This window comes from Seriola aureovittata, chromosome 17 (genome assembly GCF_021018895.1).
Source record: "Seriola aureovittata isolate HTS-2021-v1 ecotype China chromosome 17, ASM2101889v1, whole genome shotgun sequence".
Classification (NCBI taxonomy): Eukaryota; Metazoa; Chordata; class Actinopteri; order Carangiformes; family Carangidae; genus Seriola; species Seriola aureovittata.
Genome location: NC_079380.1, coordinates 18022635 through 18042613, shown reverse-complemented (window position 1 = coordinate 18042613; position 19979 = coordinate 18022635). Strand labels below are relative to the sequence as shown.

At 41.2% G+C, this 19979-nt stretch overlaps 1 protein-coding gene across 3 annotated transcripts in view; it reads right to left on the bottom strand.

Moving 5' to 3' along the window:
* Positions 1–19979, bottom strand: part of cacna1ha (calcium channel, voltage-dependent, T type, alpha 1H subunit a) — a 113685-nt gene that overhangs the window by 43399 nt on the left and 50307 nt on the right. For all 3 annotated transcript variants that reach the window (XM_056402557.1, XM_056402558.1, XM_056402559.1), the window contains exons 3-8: positions 14208–14320; positions 13372–13505; positions 12470–12567; positions 7478–7637; positions 4087–4411; positions 526–618 (exon numbers count right to left, since the gene is read on the bottom strand). In XM_056402557.1, the coding sequence (XP_056258532.1) occupies positions 526–618; positions 4087–4411; positions 7478–7637; positions 12470–12567; positions 13372–13505; positions 14208–14320 (923 nt within the window). The remainder of the gene's footprint in view (positions 1–525; positions 619–4086; positions 4412–7477; positions 7638–12469; positions 12568–13371; positions 13506–14207; positions 14321–19979) is intronic.

The following is a 19979-nucleotide window of genomic DNA, read 5'->3' as shown; positions in this document are numbered from 1 at the left end:
TAAAGAGAAGCAGGATTGAAGAAATGTGTATTTCAGGTAAAGCTGGGTTCAGAGATGTTCTGTTGCTAAATACTGTCCGGTTTTTTATCAAGTGGGTTATGATTTTAATTGTCTTTTTATATCTAGATGAGAGCTTGTATCACGGAGTGTTAAGAATAATGATATACAGCACATATCTTAATATTCTGAACCACTTTCCACTTGTAATTCATGAGTGAAACTAGAATCTACAATTGGCTGTTACTCCATCGAAAAGCCACATTGTTTTAGAAAACTACAACAAGCCAGGATTACACTGAAAAACTCAGCTGCACCGGGTTTGGGCTCATTAAATGCTGAAGTGGTTTTAGCTCGGGCCCGTTTCAAACAAGACCCATGTTAGTCCACACATTAGACAGATATTTTATGACTAAATGAAAAATTTAATTTTCATTTTCTACTGAATTCTTCTGCTATTTCGGGGCAACACACTGAAATATCAGAAAAGGTTAACTAAACAAAAAATAAATACAAGGTGGTACTTACAATAATGAGCAGTATAAAATATATAAAATTGTAGAAGGAGTGTGCATCCATGACATAGTACATGATATCTACCCATCCTTCTAGTGTGATGACCTGTCGGTAGAAGCAAAAAGACGGAGAGACAAAACATGTATGAACAGGAAAAGTAGAAAAAAAACACACATTTCATTGCTGTTTTTCCAAAAACGTAGGACAAACATAAGACACCCATGCATGCACTGAATTGCGCTCACAGAATATTTAAAGTACACGACAGTCAAATGGACTACATTTCCAATTCTGTTTTTAATGGCTGTTCCTCAGAAAGAAACTTGTGGTGCCCCCCCCCCCCCCAGCCTCTTAAAAGTATGTGTGTGTATATGTGTGTGTGCACATATCTTTTTATGGTTGTGTGGACAAATTTTGGTCAGAAACCATCATTATGAGGACATGTGAGGACATCACATCCTCACAACTTCAAAGGGCTGTTTGATGTTTGAGACTTGGTGTTAAGGTCCATGTTAAAATTAAGTTCAGGTTACAGTTAGGTGTTTATTTGTGATGCTTATGGGTAAGGGGCTAGGGACTGCATTACATTGACATATGTCCTCACAACTGTAGAAAGACCAACGTGTGCTAGCATAGCACATTACAGCACAGGCTGCCAGAGCGTGCGCACACACACACACACACACACACCCACACCCACACACACACACACACACACACAACTACAGCTTGAGTACATATATACACTGAACAAAAACACACCTGCCAACAGGGACATGCATGCATACCTGTGTATGGATAAAAGTCACACACACATGTACCATAAACAGACACATATGTATAATACGCAATACGCACACACATACACCTGCAATTCCAGAGACAAGTAATCCGCTCTTTTCTGGAACACTACTTGCACCTGATTAATAAAAAGCGCCAAACATTCTCATTTATGAGCTAAAACATAACCAGTGTGCATCTTTTTATTCTATACGAAACAAAGGAAACGCATCACACAAACAAACACACCTGTACACACTCATCGCTCATGCATTGAACGGATCGAGAATTGCAATAAAAGTAAGTCTTCTTTATGAAAATGAAAGAAAAGACAATTCATTAAGAAGCATCAACTCTCGAGCAAATGTGACCATCTTGTAAGAGTCAGTGATATCTATGTGAAGGAAAAGAGGAGATTCTCAGTTGACACTAGTGATTTAAGAGAGGAGACAGGGGCGATAAACTGAACAAATCACTAGCTCACCCCCCAGGCTCACCCCCCATCCTCTGCTCCTGACCCGCCCTGAAGATCAGAGGAAGATACCAAAAGCATTCAGTCTTGTAATCCATGCTAATGACATGCATGTGGAGCAGAGAGCACGCTCTCAGGTGTCGTTGGTGAATGACTCATCCAACACATTGTTCTTGAACACTAATGGACCGTCTGCAGGAGCACGTGTGTGTCTGTGCGTGTACAGGGTCAGCAGTCATTAACCAGTAGGCTGATAGAAACATTGGCCTGATAACCCTCAGATGCCTTTGCTCTTGTAGTCATTCTTTATTGCTCCTCTCTACCTCTTCATGTGCCATTCCTTTCTCTTTCTCACTTTTTCTTCTCTTACGTTTTTATTATTCCGTTACTCTCAGCCTTGATTTTCTCTGTTAACTGTATGTGTCAGGACTGGACAGTCTACATCCTACCGTAAAACTGATTGTTATCACTTGCAGGACATAATGAATTCCAGTCCGGCAGTCAAGAAAAAAAAAGAGAAAAACCCAAACAAATAAACTAGCAAATGATGTGAATGCTCAAATGAATCAGAAACCTCAGGAAGCCAGTGAAGATGTTTCAATTTACCATTTTTGCTGGGTCTAAAACACAAACCCTGACCCTAAACAAACCTGTATACAGCTGGCTACATCTCTCCAAAGACCCAAACTGAAGATACCGCTAAGGTCAACAAAGGAATCAACAAGGGAAGCTGTCACAGTGTATTTTTGTGTATTGCCCAACCCTTGTTGGGAACCAATTAAGCCACAGGCTTGGTTGCGGTGGGTACCCAACATGACATGTTAACAGCTTGTACTCGGCAGCAGTCCCAGGGTAACCCTGAATTAACTCAATTTGGAGCCCAGGGCTGAAATGTTTTCAAAAGCCTGCATTGAAATGTATAATTCATGTTCTTTATATTTACAGATACTGAGGGAATAAAACTGTAGACTGGAATAACAAGCCGGGTACCTCATTTAACATCCAACATTCTTTCTATCTCTCCCCGTCTGTGTCTGCATCGCCGTCACTTTTCTTTTCCTATTCCATCTTTAACTCTTTCTATCCACGTTTCCATGTCAACAAATACTCAGAAAAAAATATCAAAATGCAATAACATTTCATGCAAAGATTTTTTAAAATTGTGAGCAATCTACACAAAACAAAAAAACAAAACAATGCCCTTTTAGAGGATAGATAAAGTATCTATCTATCTATCTATCTATCTATCTATTAAATACTCACCACTTGCTTGCAACATATTTAAATAGAAGCCTGCCAACTGTATCCCTCCTTTTCTATGCATGTTGATACTCTGACGGAACCAAATCATACAAACTTCTGATCTGAGGTTCAGTTTATCATGTTCATGTGCAACTACACCAGTGTGACAAATATATGCAACTTTTCCAGTTGTAATTTGCATCTACTTCTTTCACACCGGCAGCTGCAACAAATTAAAAAACAGATTCAAAAATGTGTAAATATATTAAAACAGAAATTAAAGGTTTGTGGCTGCACACTGCGAGTAAACAGCTGCCGTGAGACGTACACTCACACAGATCACAGATCACACACCTGGATGGAAAATGAATCTCATCCAAGACTCAACGTGATGTTTGCTAAACCATCTCAAGAGAAAAAGAAATAAGAGAAATCAAATCTTTAAAGCCTCTGACTGTGAGCTGAGCCCCCCCCCACACACACACACACAAACAAACACACACACACACACACACACACACACACACACAAACACTCTTAAACTGAAAAGTTGTGAGTACCTAACAGGGATTAGTACGTTTGTTTGTGTGTGTGTGTGTGTGTGTGTGTGTGTGTGTGTGTGTGTGTGTGTGTATGTGTGTATTCAGTATTTGTGCTGTCTGAGGTAATTTGTAGGTAAGACTCTTTGAGAAAGTCATGTTGTGCAAGTCAAAGCCCATTACGCACAGAGACAGATCTATCAGTGGGTCCTGGACAGATCTATTAGAAGGGCTGGAATTCATATCACAACAGTGCAGACAGTGTTCGCACAAAGACTCTGAGAGGAAAAAGCCTTTCACGGTCTCCAAGGGAGCTGGAATCAGCAAGAGAGGGAAAAGAAAAATACATTTTCACAGCCAGCGTGTGGAGAAGAAGGGACTTTCAGGTCATGATACATGTCCTCTGATGGCTTAAGTAAGAAAGGATGACTTTGAAATTTCAAAACACCTGGGATATTCACTTGCTAACTAAAAAGTGGGGGAAAAAAAGTAGTCATGTTTTAGCTTCCACATCCAAACCTGCACTTTTTCCTTGCTTACCTGGAATATGGCTATCCAGGCGTAGCCAATGTTGTCAAAGTTGACAGCTCCCTTGTGAGGGTTGAGGTTCCCGGACTGACACACATTATAGTACTGGTTCCAGTTAACGCAGCCATTAACACTAGCCCCTCCCACCACAGGAGTTGATCCGATCAGAGCTGAACTCTGGTGGGGCGCGGCCAGTGAACACTCCACCCCGCCCTCGGTGTATGGCGGCACATTGTGGCAACGCAGCATCCCGTTCTCGCGAGGGGCCGAGCAGATGAACGGGCTGTCTTCACCTTCCTCCGACATATAGTAAGAGTTTATGGACAAGTTGTACATTCTGGATAGAGAAAGAATAATAACACATGTGTAAAACACAAAACTGTGGCATCACAATAAATTACTATAAGATGTTATTTACATACTGCTGATTTCCTTTTGTTCTAATTGTAGCCAAAGCTGCAGCTTTTTTATTTTGCAGGAGCTTGAGTAGTGGTTTATGTCTTTTATAATCCCTATAAACAAATCTCTAAAATCTAATCCTTTTTATTTAATCCTTTTTTTTTTCTTTTTACATAAAAACTGTCTCTCCCTAGTTGATTCTCTTCATCAATAAATTTTACTTTATAGAGGGAAGTCCACAGTTGGGCTTAATCTCATTTTGGCCACTACATCCTCGTCCTATCCACTCCACCGCCAGTGAAAGTCAACAACCAAACCCTCCAACAATGAGTCTGCAATAGTGTTTACACTCGAGCCAAAAATGGAGGAATATCTTTTAAGTGAGTCAAATGTGGTTTTGTTCATGCTGCATACTTCCTATATTGTTCTTTCAGGATGCAGTTTAACAAGCATCACTTGATATGTAGGAGGTAGAATTAAAAAAAAAAAAAAAAGGGAAACCATTACTTTGTCCCTTAATTCAGCTCAGAGAACAAGGCATCAAGCAGTATCCATGGTGACAGCTGTTTCCTATTTATGGTAGAGAGTGGTGAATGCATCCCACAGTTTACCTGCTTATCTATATTCTCCCCCTTATAGTGGAGAGCCCTCCACCACAGTGAGTGCCTTTTTCTGCAGAGTGACATTTGCTCTTCAAGTGCAGGTGCAGAGGGACCAGTTTAGTAAAGGGTCTAACACTTTGCCGCTGCCTGCTGCTTTATTCCTATAGAGTTCCAGTCATTCCTGCTATATTTTTTTATTCCTGCAATCTCTTGATTTGTTGCCATAAATTTCACACCCAGACTCTCCAGTGTTTGTTTGTCTCCCTCCCGCCTACCTGTAGTGGACCTGAAGCCCTGATCTTTGTCAAAGTAAACTGCCTTTCATCCTACCTGCTGAATCTCTGACTGCTTTTGCACCTTGCCCATTTGAACTGGTGACATGTCTTAAGATGGCACATTACCAGTACAGAAAATAATGTTGTTATTCTCCAGACACTTGAAGGATTCTGGAGATGGATTTTGTTGAAAGATATAACGCAGAAGCAACAGCAACAGCAAGTCATCACACTGTAGCACAGTTAAAAAGGCATATAATGGGAAATATCTGAGACGCTGGCCACTGGAAAAAAAGAAAAAAAGTAACTCTTATTTGAATGTAACATATGTGATCAGATTCATGTAGAATATATTAGCTTCCTTGCAATTTCTTAAAACTAACTGGAGAAAGACCTAATGCATTCATGTGCGTTAGTTTTAATCAGACAGTCAGGATTCATAATGCATCCGAGGAGTTCTGTGAGAGAAAACACAGCAGCCCCGGCTATGAAATATTAAGATGCTGTTCTCTTTCTGTCTTTGTTTCTTTCTCTCTTACACACAGAAAGGATTCAGCCACATTAACTCTGGTACAATTTCTACCATTACATCAAAAAAAAAAAGAATAGTTGAAAGATTTCTGAGTGATATTTCTGGCTTCCTGAGGTTTTGGTGCTTGAGGCAGTTTATTTTTTCTTCCTTATTTTTCTCTTGTATAATTTTACTCCCCATGGCTAAATTGATGACGGATCTTTTCTCTGTCTGTATTTGTGTTTGTTTGTCCATCTATGTGTTTGTCTTATGTGGGAGTGACTGTTTGTCTTTTACATTTTTCCTATTTCATCAATAGAAGAGATAAGATAGAGCTGTAGAGCATAGGTTTGTCTAATATTTTCACAAGTGCAGTGTGTGTGTGTGTGTGTGTGTGTGTGTGTGTGTGTGTGTGTGGGGGGGGGGGGCTTTCTCTCCAGCTCTCTTTAGGAGGTGTGAACACAGGATGTCCTCTCTGGGCAACAGGTCTGTCTGCGCCGAACCTTTCCCACTCTCTGCTATCTTATGTTGACAGAGCTTGTACCTTGTTAAGATTTTTCTCTCAGTTCTGGGTCAGTCTCAGTGGTCTGCCATTTTGTACGGTCTGGTCTGAGAGGGATAAGTTTGATATTTTATATTTGGGGATTTTATCGCTTCATTCCACAAAGTCTGAAATGTTTCCTTTGGTTTAGTAATTTCCCACCGTGCTGATAAGTCCTAGGTTGTTATATTATTCTCTTCAATTATCCTGTGTGCTAATTTAATTTTTTTTTTTTTCTTCCAGGAACATGGGCCTTTTCCTGGAGTATTAATAATTCCGTTCAAGATGTTCAGGCTTTACTTTAAGACTTCTGCAAATCTGCAAAGAAAATGAATTTTATTTCTTGGTCTTGGAGTTTCAGAACTGGTGCCTAATCTACAGGAAAGTTCATTATCAAAGATATTAGCTCCTCATCTCACTCCACATCTGTATTTTTCTCTCCATATTCTGTCTTTAAGTGTGTGAGGCCATACAGCGGTTTACATACAGAGGACTCTGTTTGCACACAAGTTACAATTTCTGTACTTCAGCTACAGGGAACAGCTGACGGTTACTGCCTAAGACAACTCAGCACAGACTCCAACATGATGAAAGAGAGTGCAAAAGAAGGCAGCAGAGAGGAAGAAAAGAAGAAAGATATAAAGGAAAAGGGGTTAGAGTGGAGAAATAAAGATCATTGTTTGAATTAAATGAGCTGAGCGTGTTTGAAGATTTCATATGTGCACGCTGGAGGCACTGCTGGTCACCATGTGGATGTGGAGAACAGCATTTGCAATGCAGGGGTTGATGGTGGACTGTAGAAGGGGGGAAATAAAAATTTGATGGGAACAACTCACTCTCTTAATGGAGTTTGTATTTTTCAGTGATCTCTGTTTTCTCTCTACTTATGGAGAAAGAACTTGAATCTGATCCTGTTCTCAGTAAATTGCTTCTCCCCACAAATCTAATCTAGAATTGACTGAGGTCTTGAAGAGGCAACTTCCTGGGAACCATTTGTGCTACTTCCAGCCCCCCCCTCCTCCCAGAGGAAATGAGGAAATGCAAAAAAAGTGTATCACAAGACCGAATTCCTTACGCTCCAATATCCTCTCCCAGGAAGCAGCGGTTGCGCAGAAGTCCCGCCCACAGCTGGACTCCCACAATGCCGAAGATGAAAAAGACGAAGAAGCAGAGGAGGAGGACGTTTCCTAACATGGGCAGGGTGTCCAACAGCAGTGTCACCAAGATCCTCATACCTGCAAAGTGGGACACAAAGATGTCATAAGCAATTATCATTCTGGCGCATAGCACATGAGCGAGCATTTATGCACACGTTTAAAGTTCACATTCGTGATAGACGCCTGAATTCTGCATGTGCGGGGGCAGCAGCGAGGCTTTTTCTAACCCTCTGGTAACCGCACACCCCGATAACCTCTATTGATCTTGTGAGCTTGGAACCAACAACTTCATGCCCACAGCCAATATACTTACAATATACTGAAAGTGACAGTTTGACATTATTTCATCCCCTGGGATTTGAACTTGCAGCTTTCCCGTGGCTAGTATTATCTAACCACACGCGTTCAGCATCCATCTCCGGCTGTCAGATGTGCTCAGCGTCAGCAGAGTCAGGGATCCAGTCCCCGAGGTCTTCACAATGTGTTCTGTCCCCTTTCACGTCCACCACGGCCTTGTCACATTGACCACACTTACCAGTACAGTAACATTGTTCTATGACGGTGCCACAGTGTAACGCTAATCTTCAACAGAGGCAATGACGAGACTCTCCTCAAGTCTCCAACACTTAATCTCAAGAGTGTTTGTGCTGTGTCATTGCAATAGAAAACTTTGTCTGAATCCGTTATGATTTGACGGCGATCAATGAAAATATGGTTTATTTTATGGGAAAAATCCGCATTAAACTCAACCAGTGTTCTTGTTCATTTCTAAATATTATCAAAGTACATTTCCAGAAAGAAATCTCAATTATTTAAGCATGTTTTTAAACACAGAAGTGCATGATGTGAATATTCTTGATAGTCTCCTAGTTTGAATGAATAATAATTAAATAATTCATGTATAAATTAAAGAGCCCTGCACATTTAGCCAGATGTTGCGCTCACAATTAATAACTGTAGTCATTCATCTTGATGGAACATTGCAATCTGCTACTTTCTCCATGTTGTATGCACATTTTTGTCTAAATGTATTGTTAAGGGTTCCATGAAATAACAAGTGTAAATGTTGTGACTGGCAGTGTTATGGTTTACAATTATTGACTTGGAATCACAAAGACTTTGTGGAGAAAATAAAGTCAATACTGAAAACAGCATTATGAAGATCTGAAAGCCCCCTCTTGTTTAGAAAAGTGTCCTGATGTTAAAGTACTAACTGTTCCCTCTCAGAGGGAATGACTCATCAGTGTTTAGTGTGTGTCTTTTTTTTAATTTTTGTCTATCCATGTGTGATTCTTTGCACACCCATTAGATACAAAGAGTTTGTCTAGGACAGTGGCACAGCATGAAATGTGTTAAGATGAGTTTTTGCTTTAATCTTCACAATGTCTACAGGAACGCAAAAGTCTACTCTGATCATTTATCAATCCATCGAGCCTCTCTTAATGACTGACTGTCCACAGTTCAGCTGCAGAGCAAGAGTCATGGCCTTGACGTGGAATGGAAACCAGAAAATAACAGCATCACTTCCGGTCACAGTTACACCATCGTCATAAAAATCAATGGAATGTCCAGTTAAAGTCATTGATCACCAATATAGATTTTCTTGTATTTTCTTGTGTTGTTAATATGACTTTTTATACACCATATATATATATATATATATATATATATATATATATATATATATATATATATTTATATCTGCCAACTCGCTATTCTCTTTAGCCATTCCCTGTTCCTCATTAAATATGTATTCTGTATTCTACAGACCTTAAACACATTCTAACTGTACAGTACATAAAACGAGAGGTGAGTACGTCTGTGCGCATGCTTGAGGGAGACAGCAGTACTCTAGAGACACACTATAGAGACGCGCTCACACATGCATACTGTACAGTTTGCGTGCAATTCAGCACATGGAAACATACATATGCAAACACTGAGTAAACATCACAAAGATGCCTTACTATCAAGGCATCTGCGTGCAGTGAAATCTGCTCAGCAAACACAAACATTTCACAGCAGTGACATCCCCTAAGCAGAATACTAATGATTTCTCCATACACCATTTTGGGTTGGTAGATGTTTTACAGCAAAGCTCTGAATTTCACTAACTGCAGCAATACGGAAGGGGTTAAAAAAAAGACAAAGATTTACAACTAGACTGGCATCACATTTGCTCCCAGGGTTACAGTGCACTCTGTTCAGGTAGGTTTGATTTAGACTCGATGAGAGTATTTGAAACAGAGAGGCTCGATCTATCCTGAAAGTCATCCCGCGGGAATCAGTGAAGTTTCCTTAGGCCAGAAGGTCTGAAAAAAAAAATCTACCTTCATACTGCCACGCAATAAACATTACATTTTTAGCCAGTGAGACGTGACTGGGGTTATGTTGTTGAAGAGAAATAAAGAGAGGACAGTCAAAATGTTGTTTTTTTAATTGAGATGTTGTGGAAAGCAGCAGGATTAACAGTGAGGGCTTAAACTATGAATTCATAAGAACCTGTGATAAAATCAGAAAATAGCTTCTTAGATTGGAGATTAGAGTAATTGCATCTATCTCTCTGGCCAACAAACTTGTTGGCTGCAGCATAAAGATAAAGTAAATTATCAGGTCATCCACGGTAAAGCTGTCAGCCGGGTAAAGTAAAATACCTACCAGCTACTCGTGCCGTTAAAAAGAAATGTGACATCATATGTAGCGGGCTGTGTGTGTGTGCGTGTGTGTGTGTGTGTGTGTGTGTGTGTGTGTGTGTGTGTGTGTGTGCGCACGTGCTGCGAATGCGGTGTGCAAGTTAGTTGGCAGAGGGTTTGCAGAACCCCCTGCACGCAGCAGCTTTGTAAACATGAAATAACCCGAGAGTGCTGCTCGCTGTATCTAAGCTACAGCACAAAAACACATTTAACATCTGTCGAACACTAGATATTTCCCTTCCACTTAGGCAGAAAGACAAACAGACGGGACAGAGTGATGGTTTGAGACAGAGACGTTAAGTAAGGGAGAGAAAAACTTTAGCCTGGCTATTAGCACCATCAAACACTCCATCTCTGATAACTATACAGCTGAAAAAGAAAATCAAATGGAATGTAAAAGCGACACAAAGAGAGGAGAAACGGAGGAAGTAAGCCGGTGTTAAACATCCCTCAGGTCCCTCTGGTTGTGTATACCTGTGAGGATTGTGTGTGTGTGTGTATGTGTGTGTGTGTGTGGGGGGGCTTTGGGGTATGTTTGTTTCTGTCTATGTCTACACTGACCTTGAGTTTCCAGCCCCAAGTAATACCTCTCATTGTCACCCTCATTGCAATTGTCTCCCTTTGTCTTGTCTCCATCTCCTTCCCTGTGTCAGAGCCTTCAGGGAGCAACTGAAAACTTGTTACAATAATATATGTTTTACTTCATCTTGTCCGTGGCTGTAAAGATTGTTTCTCAGGGCTGCTGTTAGCTTAGCAATACAGTTAAGGTCAATTTTTTATTTATTTTTTTGGTCCTCACAGAGGTAGAACAGCTGATGTGTGAGTGTCCCTGTGTGTGAGAGACTGTTTGTGATGATACCTTGAGAGAAACAGACAACCTGCCATGCTTTATGATTGTGTTTGGGTTATCTGCAGCGCCCAAGGCACACACACACACAGACACACAGACACACACACACACACACACACGCGCACACACACACACACACATTACAAACATATAACGTCATCCTCTATGCGGGAGAATCTCAGGTCAAAATGTGTCACATGCTAAAAACTGGTATATTCTGGGAAAGAGAGGTCATCATTCAAGTGCGCACACACTCACATTCACATGCCGTCTTTTAACTGCAGCCAGACAGCAAGCAGACGTCTACAACCCTGACAACATATACTTAGTCAATTCATTACAAATACTCCTTTGTGCCAAGAACACTCCCATGAGTTCTTCAATGTTGTAAGAATAGATCTTTTTCGATAAATTGTGTTTTATGAACAATAAAAGGAGTTGAACCACTTTCAGGTTGACATGAGACTAAAACAGAACAGTGCACAAGAAAGACAGAAAGATATGTTCACATCACATCTATAAGAGAGTAGAGTATTGAATAGAATGGTTACCGCTGCTGGCGGCCGGATTCTGACAAAACAGCTTGGCCGTTTGCCTAATGTATGCTGGTTAATAATCTGGTACAATGTTATGACACCATTGTCCAGTGATCCTCTTTAGCTGTAGATTCATGGCCACTTCTGTCACAGAGCTTTTAGGAAAATGACAAACTATGTGCGAATTCTCACTCAGCACTGGCACGGCGCAACCGCTGGAAGTGAGATTAAAGCAAACATCAAGTCCCGGATCATCGGTCAACTTACCGTTAAAGTGGTGAGAATACAGATCCCAAATTAAAACTTTACTTGTGCACAGTAAAACGCAAACGTCTGGACAATAGGCGGCTTGCGTAATTCTAAAAGTTAGAAAATTTGCAGAAACTCACAGTATCTTACATCAGAAGCACATAACTTTTGTGTAGAATACTGATAAAACAATAATAGAATATTTTATAGTTTATAGTTCAAATTAAAACACCTCTGACTAATCCCCTGCTACAACAGGACAGTAATTGGATATGAAAAACTGCTTGCTGTGCAGCGGATGAATATTCATAGTTGCTCATGAAAGACAGTTCAAAGTAAATGCAAAAACCTCTACTATCCTCCTGAGCTCACTGCAGTCGCATCTCTGGTGTTTATTAGTCACTAGCTGCTAATTAAGTGGTTAAAAAGTAAAACGATCAGGGGTCTGGCTCACAAGCCAAAGAGCAAATAATCTCAGATAAATAAAGCGAGTTTTCATGTGCTCGTCATCAATCAGGGAAGGCAGAGCCCTGGGCCATTCTCCAAAAAAAAAAAAAACTTTACTGCAAAACATGGACTTACTTGGAACTCTGTTGATGGCTCGCAGTGGCCTGAGCACTCGGACGGTACGGATGGCTGACAGACTGGCGTTATGGCCATCCAGAGAATACTCCAACACCCTGAAGACACCGTTTCAGTCAGAGAAAGGCAGGGAGAGAGAGAGAGCTTTAATCTATGTTCTGTAATTTATATCGACAAAACAGTACACACACACACACACACACACACACACACACACACACACACACAGATATGTACACAAAGGACCAACCACAAGAAAACCGAGGACAACAAATATACAATCATGCTTCTAATGGCAGCAACCCTCAGCGTTGGCAGCGTTTACTCCATCAGTCTCTGAATTGTTGGTTACTGATTGTTGTATTTCGAGGCTGCTCAGGTAAATGTTGTGTTGTATATCTCATTTCAGAGGGAGTAGGGGTTAACTGATTTTTTTCCTTCTGTCCTGTCCTCACCTAAACCCTTTTTTGTAGCTTTTCCAACTAAAGGCTTCTGTTTGTTTTTTCATCATGGAGGTAAAAGCTGTGCGAAAGACGCCGTTAAATACACAATTTACAATAAACGGTTCCACTGCAGTATTCTAGTCTGATGAGGCTTGATGTGGCTACGTGCAGGGGACATTACTTTGCCTTGCGTTGCTCGCTTAATTCCCAAGATGGGGGTGAAACAGAAACAGAAAACACAGTAAACCTATGTAAATTTAATGACAGGATCTTGTGAGGACAAACACAAAAACAGATACAGGTGTGTGTGCTTTCATGCTTGTCTGATTGTTTGCTTTAAACAGAGAAATGAAATGTTGTTTGATTCTACACAGACTGCTCTTTCTTCTAGCTGCAAATGACAGAGAAAATTGAGTAATTTGCAGGCGTGAGCCCACAAACCATTGTGGGATAACTAACCCTGCCATGACAATGACGAAGTCAAGCTGGTTCCACTTGTCGCCAAGGTAACAATTGGGGCCAAAAATTCCCAGGGCCACCATCTTGATGACCATTTCCACAGCAAAGAAAGCGAAGATACAGTCGTCCAATACCTGGTTACACACGATAAACAAGCAAACACACAGTTTAAATTAATGTTTAACACTGGCAACAATAAAAACAAGAGGACATTGACTTCTTGCCAAGAGGGAAAAGGTCACATCCTTGTTAAGTTTCCTCATCAATACAGTCACAATTTGAAAGAAACTGAGGAAGTGCAGGATGTCTGAATGAGAGTTCTTGTCTCCATTAGTTTCTTTCATCCCAGCAGGGAATAGCTCTGGCTTAGCGTGGTTATGGCTGTGTCTCAATTAATTAGACATCCACCACAGCAAAAAGAACGTCTGTATTTGAATATAATGAGCACATCTCAGTGTGCCAAGCATCAACATTACTCAACAGTAAGAGCATACTGAAACAAATGAGACAAGTGAGACAAGAAAAAGAAAATCAATTAAGTTCATTAACATTTATTTACCAATTGCTTTTCCAGATGCCTCACATCCACCTATAACTGAATGTAAAAGCAACCCCTGGTATAAAGGAAAGAATTTACTTACAATCAATTACCATATGATATTTGTGTACAAACTTGGCATGGCCAGGACACTTATGGCTGCACACTTACTCGGACACTTTCTAGAATATGGGAATTCGCCTTCAGGAACAGGGTTAATTGCAGTATGGAGCGTGTGGAGACACCCTGGCGAGGTGTTCAGGCCCCCCTGTTACACAGGTGAGAGCGTCACACTAACCTGTAGGATGCGGCACCACTCCGACTGGCAGGTGACGTCCTCACAGGGCTGGAACATCCCCAGCGTCACACAGTTGAGCAGGATCACCAGCATGGACACGTGCTCGAACCACGTGCAGGAGAAGGTTAAGGCCAAAACACATGGGATGTAATTTGCAATCGTCAACGATACAAGAAGGAGGGTTTAGTTACTTAACACAAGGGAAGAAAAAGAAAAAATAAGAAAAGCTTAATGTACACTGCATAGCTCTGCTTTTAAACTATCTTAATGCGGCATCATCAGTAAGGACGAGGACAGCATGTTTTTCTTCTCTAACACCACCTGTCCAGCGAGAAGCACAGGTGCATCCAGGGCAGGCATGACCAGGTGCAAGCCACGTGCAGGGGGCGGCACGGTCCAAACGGGCCTGTCGACGTGTTGCAGGCTGAGACGAACAACGATGCTTGCAGAGGGGGAACTGGCAGCGTCGGTCCGAGAGCTGACGCAGGGAACGCTTTCTTTCCTGTGATGCTGATCCTCACTTTAGCGTTGTGTCAGTGTTATCCACCTAAACGAGCTAAAGACTGCTCAGAGGAAGAAAAACATGAGCTCATGTGCACCACAGACCAAAGAAAGACAAAAAAAAAGATGTTTCTATACAACTAAACTTACGTTTCCTGCAAAACTTATTTGCTGTTGCAGTTTAGTTGCATGTAAGTGGCGCTGGATTTGACATGAGATGTTATAAAAACAAAACTAAGATCCACAATAAGAGCATGTGAGTAAACAAATGCCCCACCAACACACTGGAAGCGGATGTCAATAGGAGGTTTTGTGCGAGGCCTAATGCATCTAATGGGTCTAATAATGATCTAGTGAGCCTGGCTGCTAATCTGATTACAGGCCGTTTCACGATTTCACAAGTAAACATTTTAATGGATCCATGTCTACTGTATATCCTGTTGTAGTGCTCACTAATACTGATCAATGACAGAAGTAAATCCTTAAAAAAAAAAGGAGTTGTGAGTAATCTTTTAATCCTTGAACTTGTTTTGTCTGTTCTTTTATCCGTCTTTGGACCACCAGTGAGATTATCTTTGTTTTTTTTCATTTCTTTCTTTATTTCAGTTTCTTTTCTGTTCTGCTCATCCTTCCCTTGGATGGAGCGTTAACAGTGTGGCCTCATTGGTGCCTCGCTGCATTGGATAGATATTTGATTGTGAGTGTTTGTCTGTATTGGAAATCTTTTAAGTGCAGCAACATGGATGTCCCCCTTAAAACTGCATCCTCATTTCCACGGACTAAATGAAAGATGAGAAATCTGAAAAGCCACCGTCAGAAAAAATCCCAGCATTCCCCTCACTGATGAGACGCTGTGCACAGCACAATAAACGGATACTCATCATGAGAACAAACATGCGGCCGCACTCTTGCTGATAACAAATTCATAAATCCATCACTGACGACATGTTGCAGCAGAATGCAAAACAATAAATCAAACCACGCTAGAGAAACACAAGTGAAGCAGTAAAATGTATGTGGACGGCGCATCACAGGGCTTCTGCAGCTGAAGTCACTTCAGGAGAACGTCCCATCATCATAATGAGAAAAAATAATAAACATCAAGTAAATCAGTGAGTACAAAGAGAGGATGAGGGAGAGAGTGAGAGAGGCAAAATAGATTGGATGAAAGAAAATGACGAGGAGAACAAGAGCCCTAAATCACGTCTCCTCAACTAGAAAAAAAAAAAAAAAAGGCACTGATGCTGCTGTTTTTCTACTTTGGCTTTTGTCCCAGACACACATGACTACACACACACACATACACAGACACACACACACAGTATCACAGCAGTGATCTGGTGTGCACTCTGAGTTGTGATATTGACGTATTCCCAGGGCGAGTTACTGTTCTAATTAGAAAGAGAGTTAAAGCAGAAAACAAAAAAATCCCCAAAAAAGCGGTGACCACTGTCACCTACATTATTCACACCACAGAGATATACACACACACACTCACTAAAACACACACGCACATGCAGGCATACATTTATTATCTGCATATTATATTAAGTGACATTCACACACACACACACACACACACACACACACACACACACACACACACACACACACACAATTGGACTTACTGCAGGAGTCTGTATCAGTGAAAAAGTCCGACCTAGAACTTTGTTTCCTCCAGTGGCCGTTAGAGTGAGAAGTGTCCTGCTGCAGCCACGGCTCACAGTCTCTCCACCATGAATTTTTCTTTTTTTTGAAATTATAATTTTTTAATAACCCTTTTCACAAATGGAAGACCATCGCAAATTTTAAGAGCATCTGCCCTTACGACAATTTCTGAAGAGAAGTCACAACATACTGTGTGTACACTAACGAGCCCTCTGAGGAAAACTTGCCTCCATTATGATCAGAGTTAACGGACACAAAACATATGTGCGATTTCATGCAGGCACAAAATGAAAATGCAGTTCAACATGTCACAGTTACTGATATCCAAATGCACTGAAGATACATACAGTGTTTTTCAGGGTGATGAGCACGTGCAGTTACCAAGAAGGCAGATGCAGCAAAAAGAGGTAATGGGTATGAATGTACACACCTTCAGTAGATTTTCAAAAACGTATGGATCATATAAACTATTGACTGCTAATTTTAAGACATTTTCAGGACAAACAGCAAAAACCACTCCCAACTGAGTGATTTTAAAAACAAAAACGTAATAAAAAAAAAAAAAATTGCCTCTGCTCTGCTCCCAACACATCATCTGTGAGCCGGCCCGTTTGCAAGTCAAACAGAGGATTTCCTGAGCTCTGGCTACCACTACTCACCTGTGTCAGGCTGCTTCATTAACCAAACCTGACGAATGTGCAACACACTCTGACAAAATGCCAAACGTCTTTATTCTCTCTACAGACAAAGTATTTCGTCTCCTCGCTGCGAGGGGAGTTAGAGATACGGATCTACTGAAATACAATAGAAATCTAGATCAATTAAAGCATAACTGTTAATAGTGTTTTTAACTTATAAGAAATTATGTCTATTCAGGGCTGCAACACTTATCTAAGCAGAAAACATCTATATCTACTACTTATCAGCTTATCTCTTGTTTCTTCCTATCTGATGAGATGATATTGTGATATTGAGGGAACCTGTGTTTTTGTCTTTTATATTTCTGGAAAGAAAAAAAAAAAAAGATTTCTGCCAGCGAACCAAGCTCCCACTGCCATGGTCTCCATCATGGTATGCAGCAGCTGGATGTTCAAGTTAACGGAAGTACTGCTACTGTGCGAGGTGGAAAAAATGCAAACCCCTTGCTGCTTATTCTCTGGAGACACATTTAAAAAAAAAAGAGTGAGAGGGAGAAACAAACCAGGAGCATCTGAGTATGGAACATTTTAGAGGGTACAGTATGTAAAGCAACAGGCAACGTGTGGCAGGCAGGGTGAGATATGCGTGGTGTGCTGAAGGGACAGTCCAGTTCAGAGGCCATGTTCACACAGGGGACCTCTGAGCCATTAGAGCGGCTGCTTGTGTTTTATGTAGCCATGTCTACAAATGGGTTAGATATGTGTTTGTCCGTTACATCAGTGTAAAACGTGTACGGCGGTGTCCTCGCGGGGAGCAGCAATAAAACACTGTGTTAAGTTACAACGTGTTGTTGTGAGTATTAATACAAAGACAAAAGCACAATTTCAATCACGAAAATGCCTCAGGCTAGTCTGTCGCTATACGTGCTTCAAACACACACACACACACACACACACACACACTAAGTCAAGCAACATAATGTCGATCCTTCCTTCACAGATGAAAGATTCAGTAATCTGCAGCAGAATTAAAATGAGAGATTTGAATATTCGCAGAATCTCTCTCTCTCTCTCTCTCTAGTTGCTCTGTGACTCTGCCTCTGCTCTGCCTTCTCTAATTCCTCTTTAATCTCCACAGTCAACACCTCCTGAGCCCCCTTCTGTCTTCAGCTCTCCCACACACACGCATGCACACAAACACACACACACACAAACACACACACACCCACACACACACGCATGCATGCATAGACACAAGCATTGATGTGTAAGTCCGAAAAGTCAATCCAGGCTGTCACTGCAAAGCGGGCTCAGCGTACGCACTGATTTGCAGTAAACAGAAAACAACAACGATCCTGGTGTTTTTTCAAATTCTGTTTGGCTTTTGCCTCACACACACACACACACACACACACATACAAGCACAAATGGTGAAGTATGGTTGTGTTTGCCCTATGCTGCTATAGGCAAGATCAAACATCGTGGACAATGGTTGGCTTTCCTCCCTTGGCAGTGAGAAATCCAGGCCTGGCACACACCGCTCCTGGTCTCACTTGTTAAGGTCGATTTATGCCTCTGCACTTTGAGCAAATCCAATTAGGTCTGTGTCGTGTCACACCGGATATAGGCTATTGTGGGTATTCATAAGTCTAGCGCTGGGCGAGGTCAATATAACCATTTATCACCTATCCACATAGAAGGGCCCAATATTCACTAAAAATTCAACAGTGATTCAACAGTAATTTAAAAGAAAACCAACCTTGGTTTTCTACCCAAAAAATCACCAAATACAATTGGAACTGAACAGTATAATCAATATGGTGAGCTAATTTAGGTCAATTCTGACCGACTGAGTTTTAGCGTGTACTGCCTTTTGACTGCTAACACTGATGCTTCTTACTCTAAATTTCAGTGCCAGGAATTTTGGCATTATTATTCAAGCTTTAAACACAATGGGACAGCTGCCAAAACTACTTTTTTTATTCACTTGGTTTATGGTTCTCACTAGTTCCTCCACTGTTACCACAGTGTTCTTTAGTTGGCACCATATTTAAGAGTATGAAAAGAGACGTCACACTCCATGTCAGATGGACAGACACGTTCACACACACTAATTAAAACTGTTTGAGAAAAAAGGAGAGATGAACTGCAGCGTAGAGGACGGAGAGCTTCTCCAAAAAGACAGATACGAAACATCAATTACGTTCATTTGTCACTGTACAGTATAATGGGTGATGAATGACTCAGTGTTTGTCTTCAGCATCTGCTGTGCAAATATGTAACAATGCGAGTTTTAAGCCTTCCAAGGTAAACAAGACACAAATACCACAATGCATTTGTAAGAGCCTGTTAAATTTGTACCAGACTCTGTCAAAGCAAAGTCTCACACCTACAGCAACTGTGATAACACTTACACACAGTCACTAAGTGAAGATACACACACTTACAAATGCATAGTACTTGTGTACACGTGTACACTCAGGGCGCAGCGTGGCTTGAAGCTTCTGTTTTTGTTTGGGTTCTTGGTTTTGGTTTTTTTCACTGGACATGAAAGGCACAGTAGCACTGTACCTTTACTACCATTGTGCTCACACACACACACACACACACACACACACACACACACACACACATATTTAGACACAAGCGGCTGCTGATGCAAGAAAACAACAATTCCCCTACACAACCTCTTAGGCATACATGGATGCACAGAGGCATGAATACGCTGGAGAGGTCTCACAGAATACACACACACACACACACACAAACCCCGGCAAGCCCACTGCAGTTGAGCTGTCAGGCCGGTGCCCGTGTATAAGAGGCGGCTGCAGAGAGCACATGGGAGAGGAAGGAAGGTGCAGTCAACAGTAAAGGAGCCCTGGAGCACTACAAAGAGAGGTCCATTCGTCTCCCATCGCAGCAGTTCATCCATAGTCAGTCACTTTGCTTTAACTACATTAAGGCC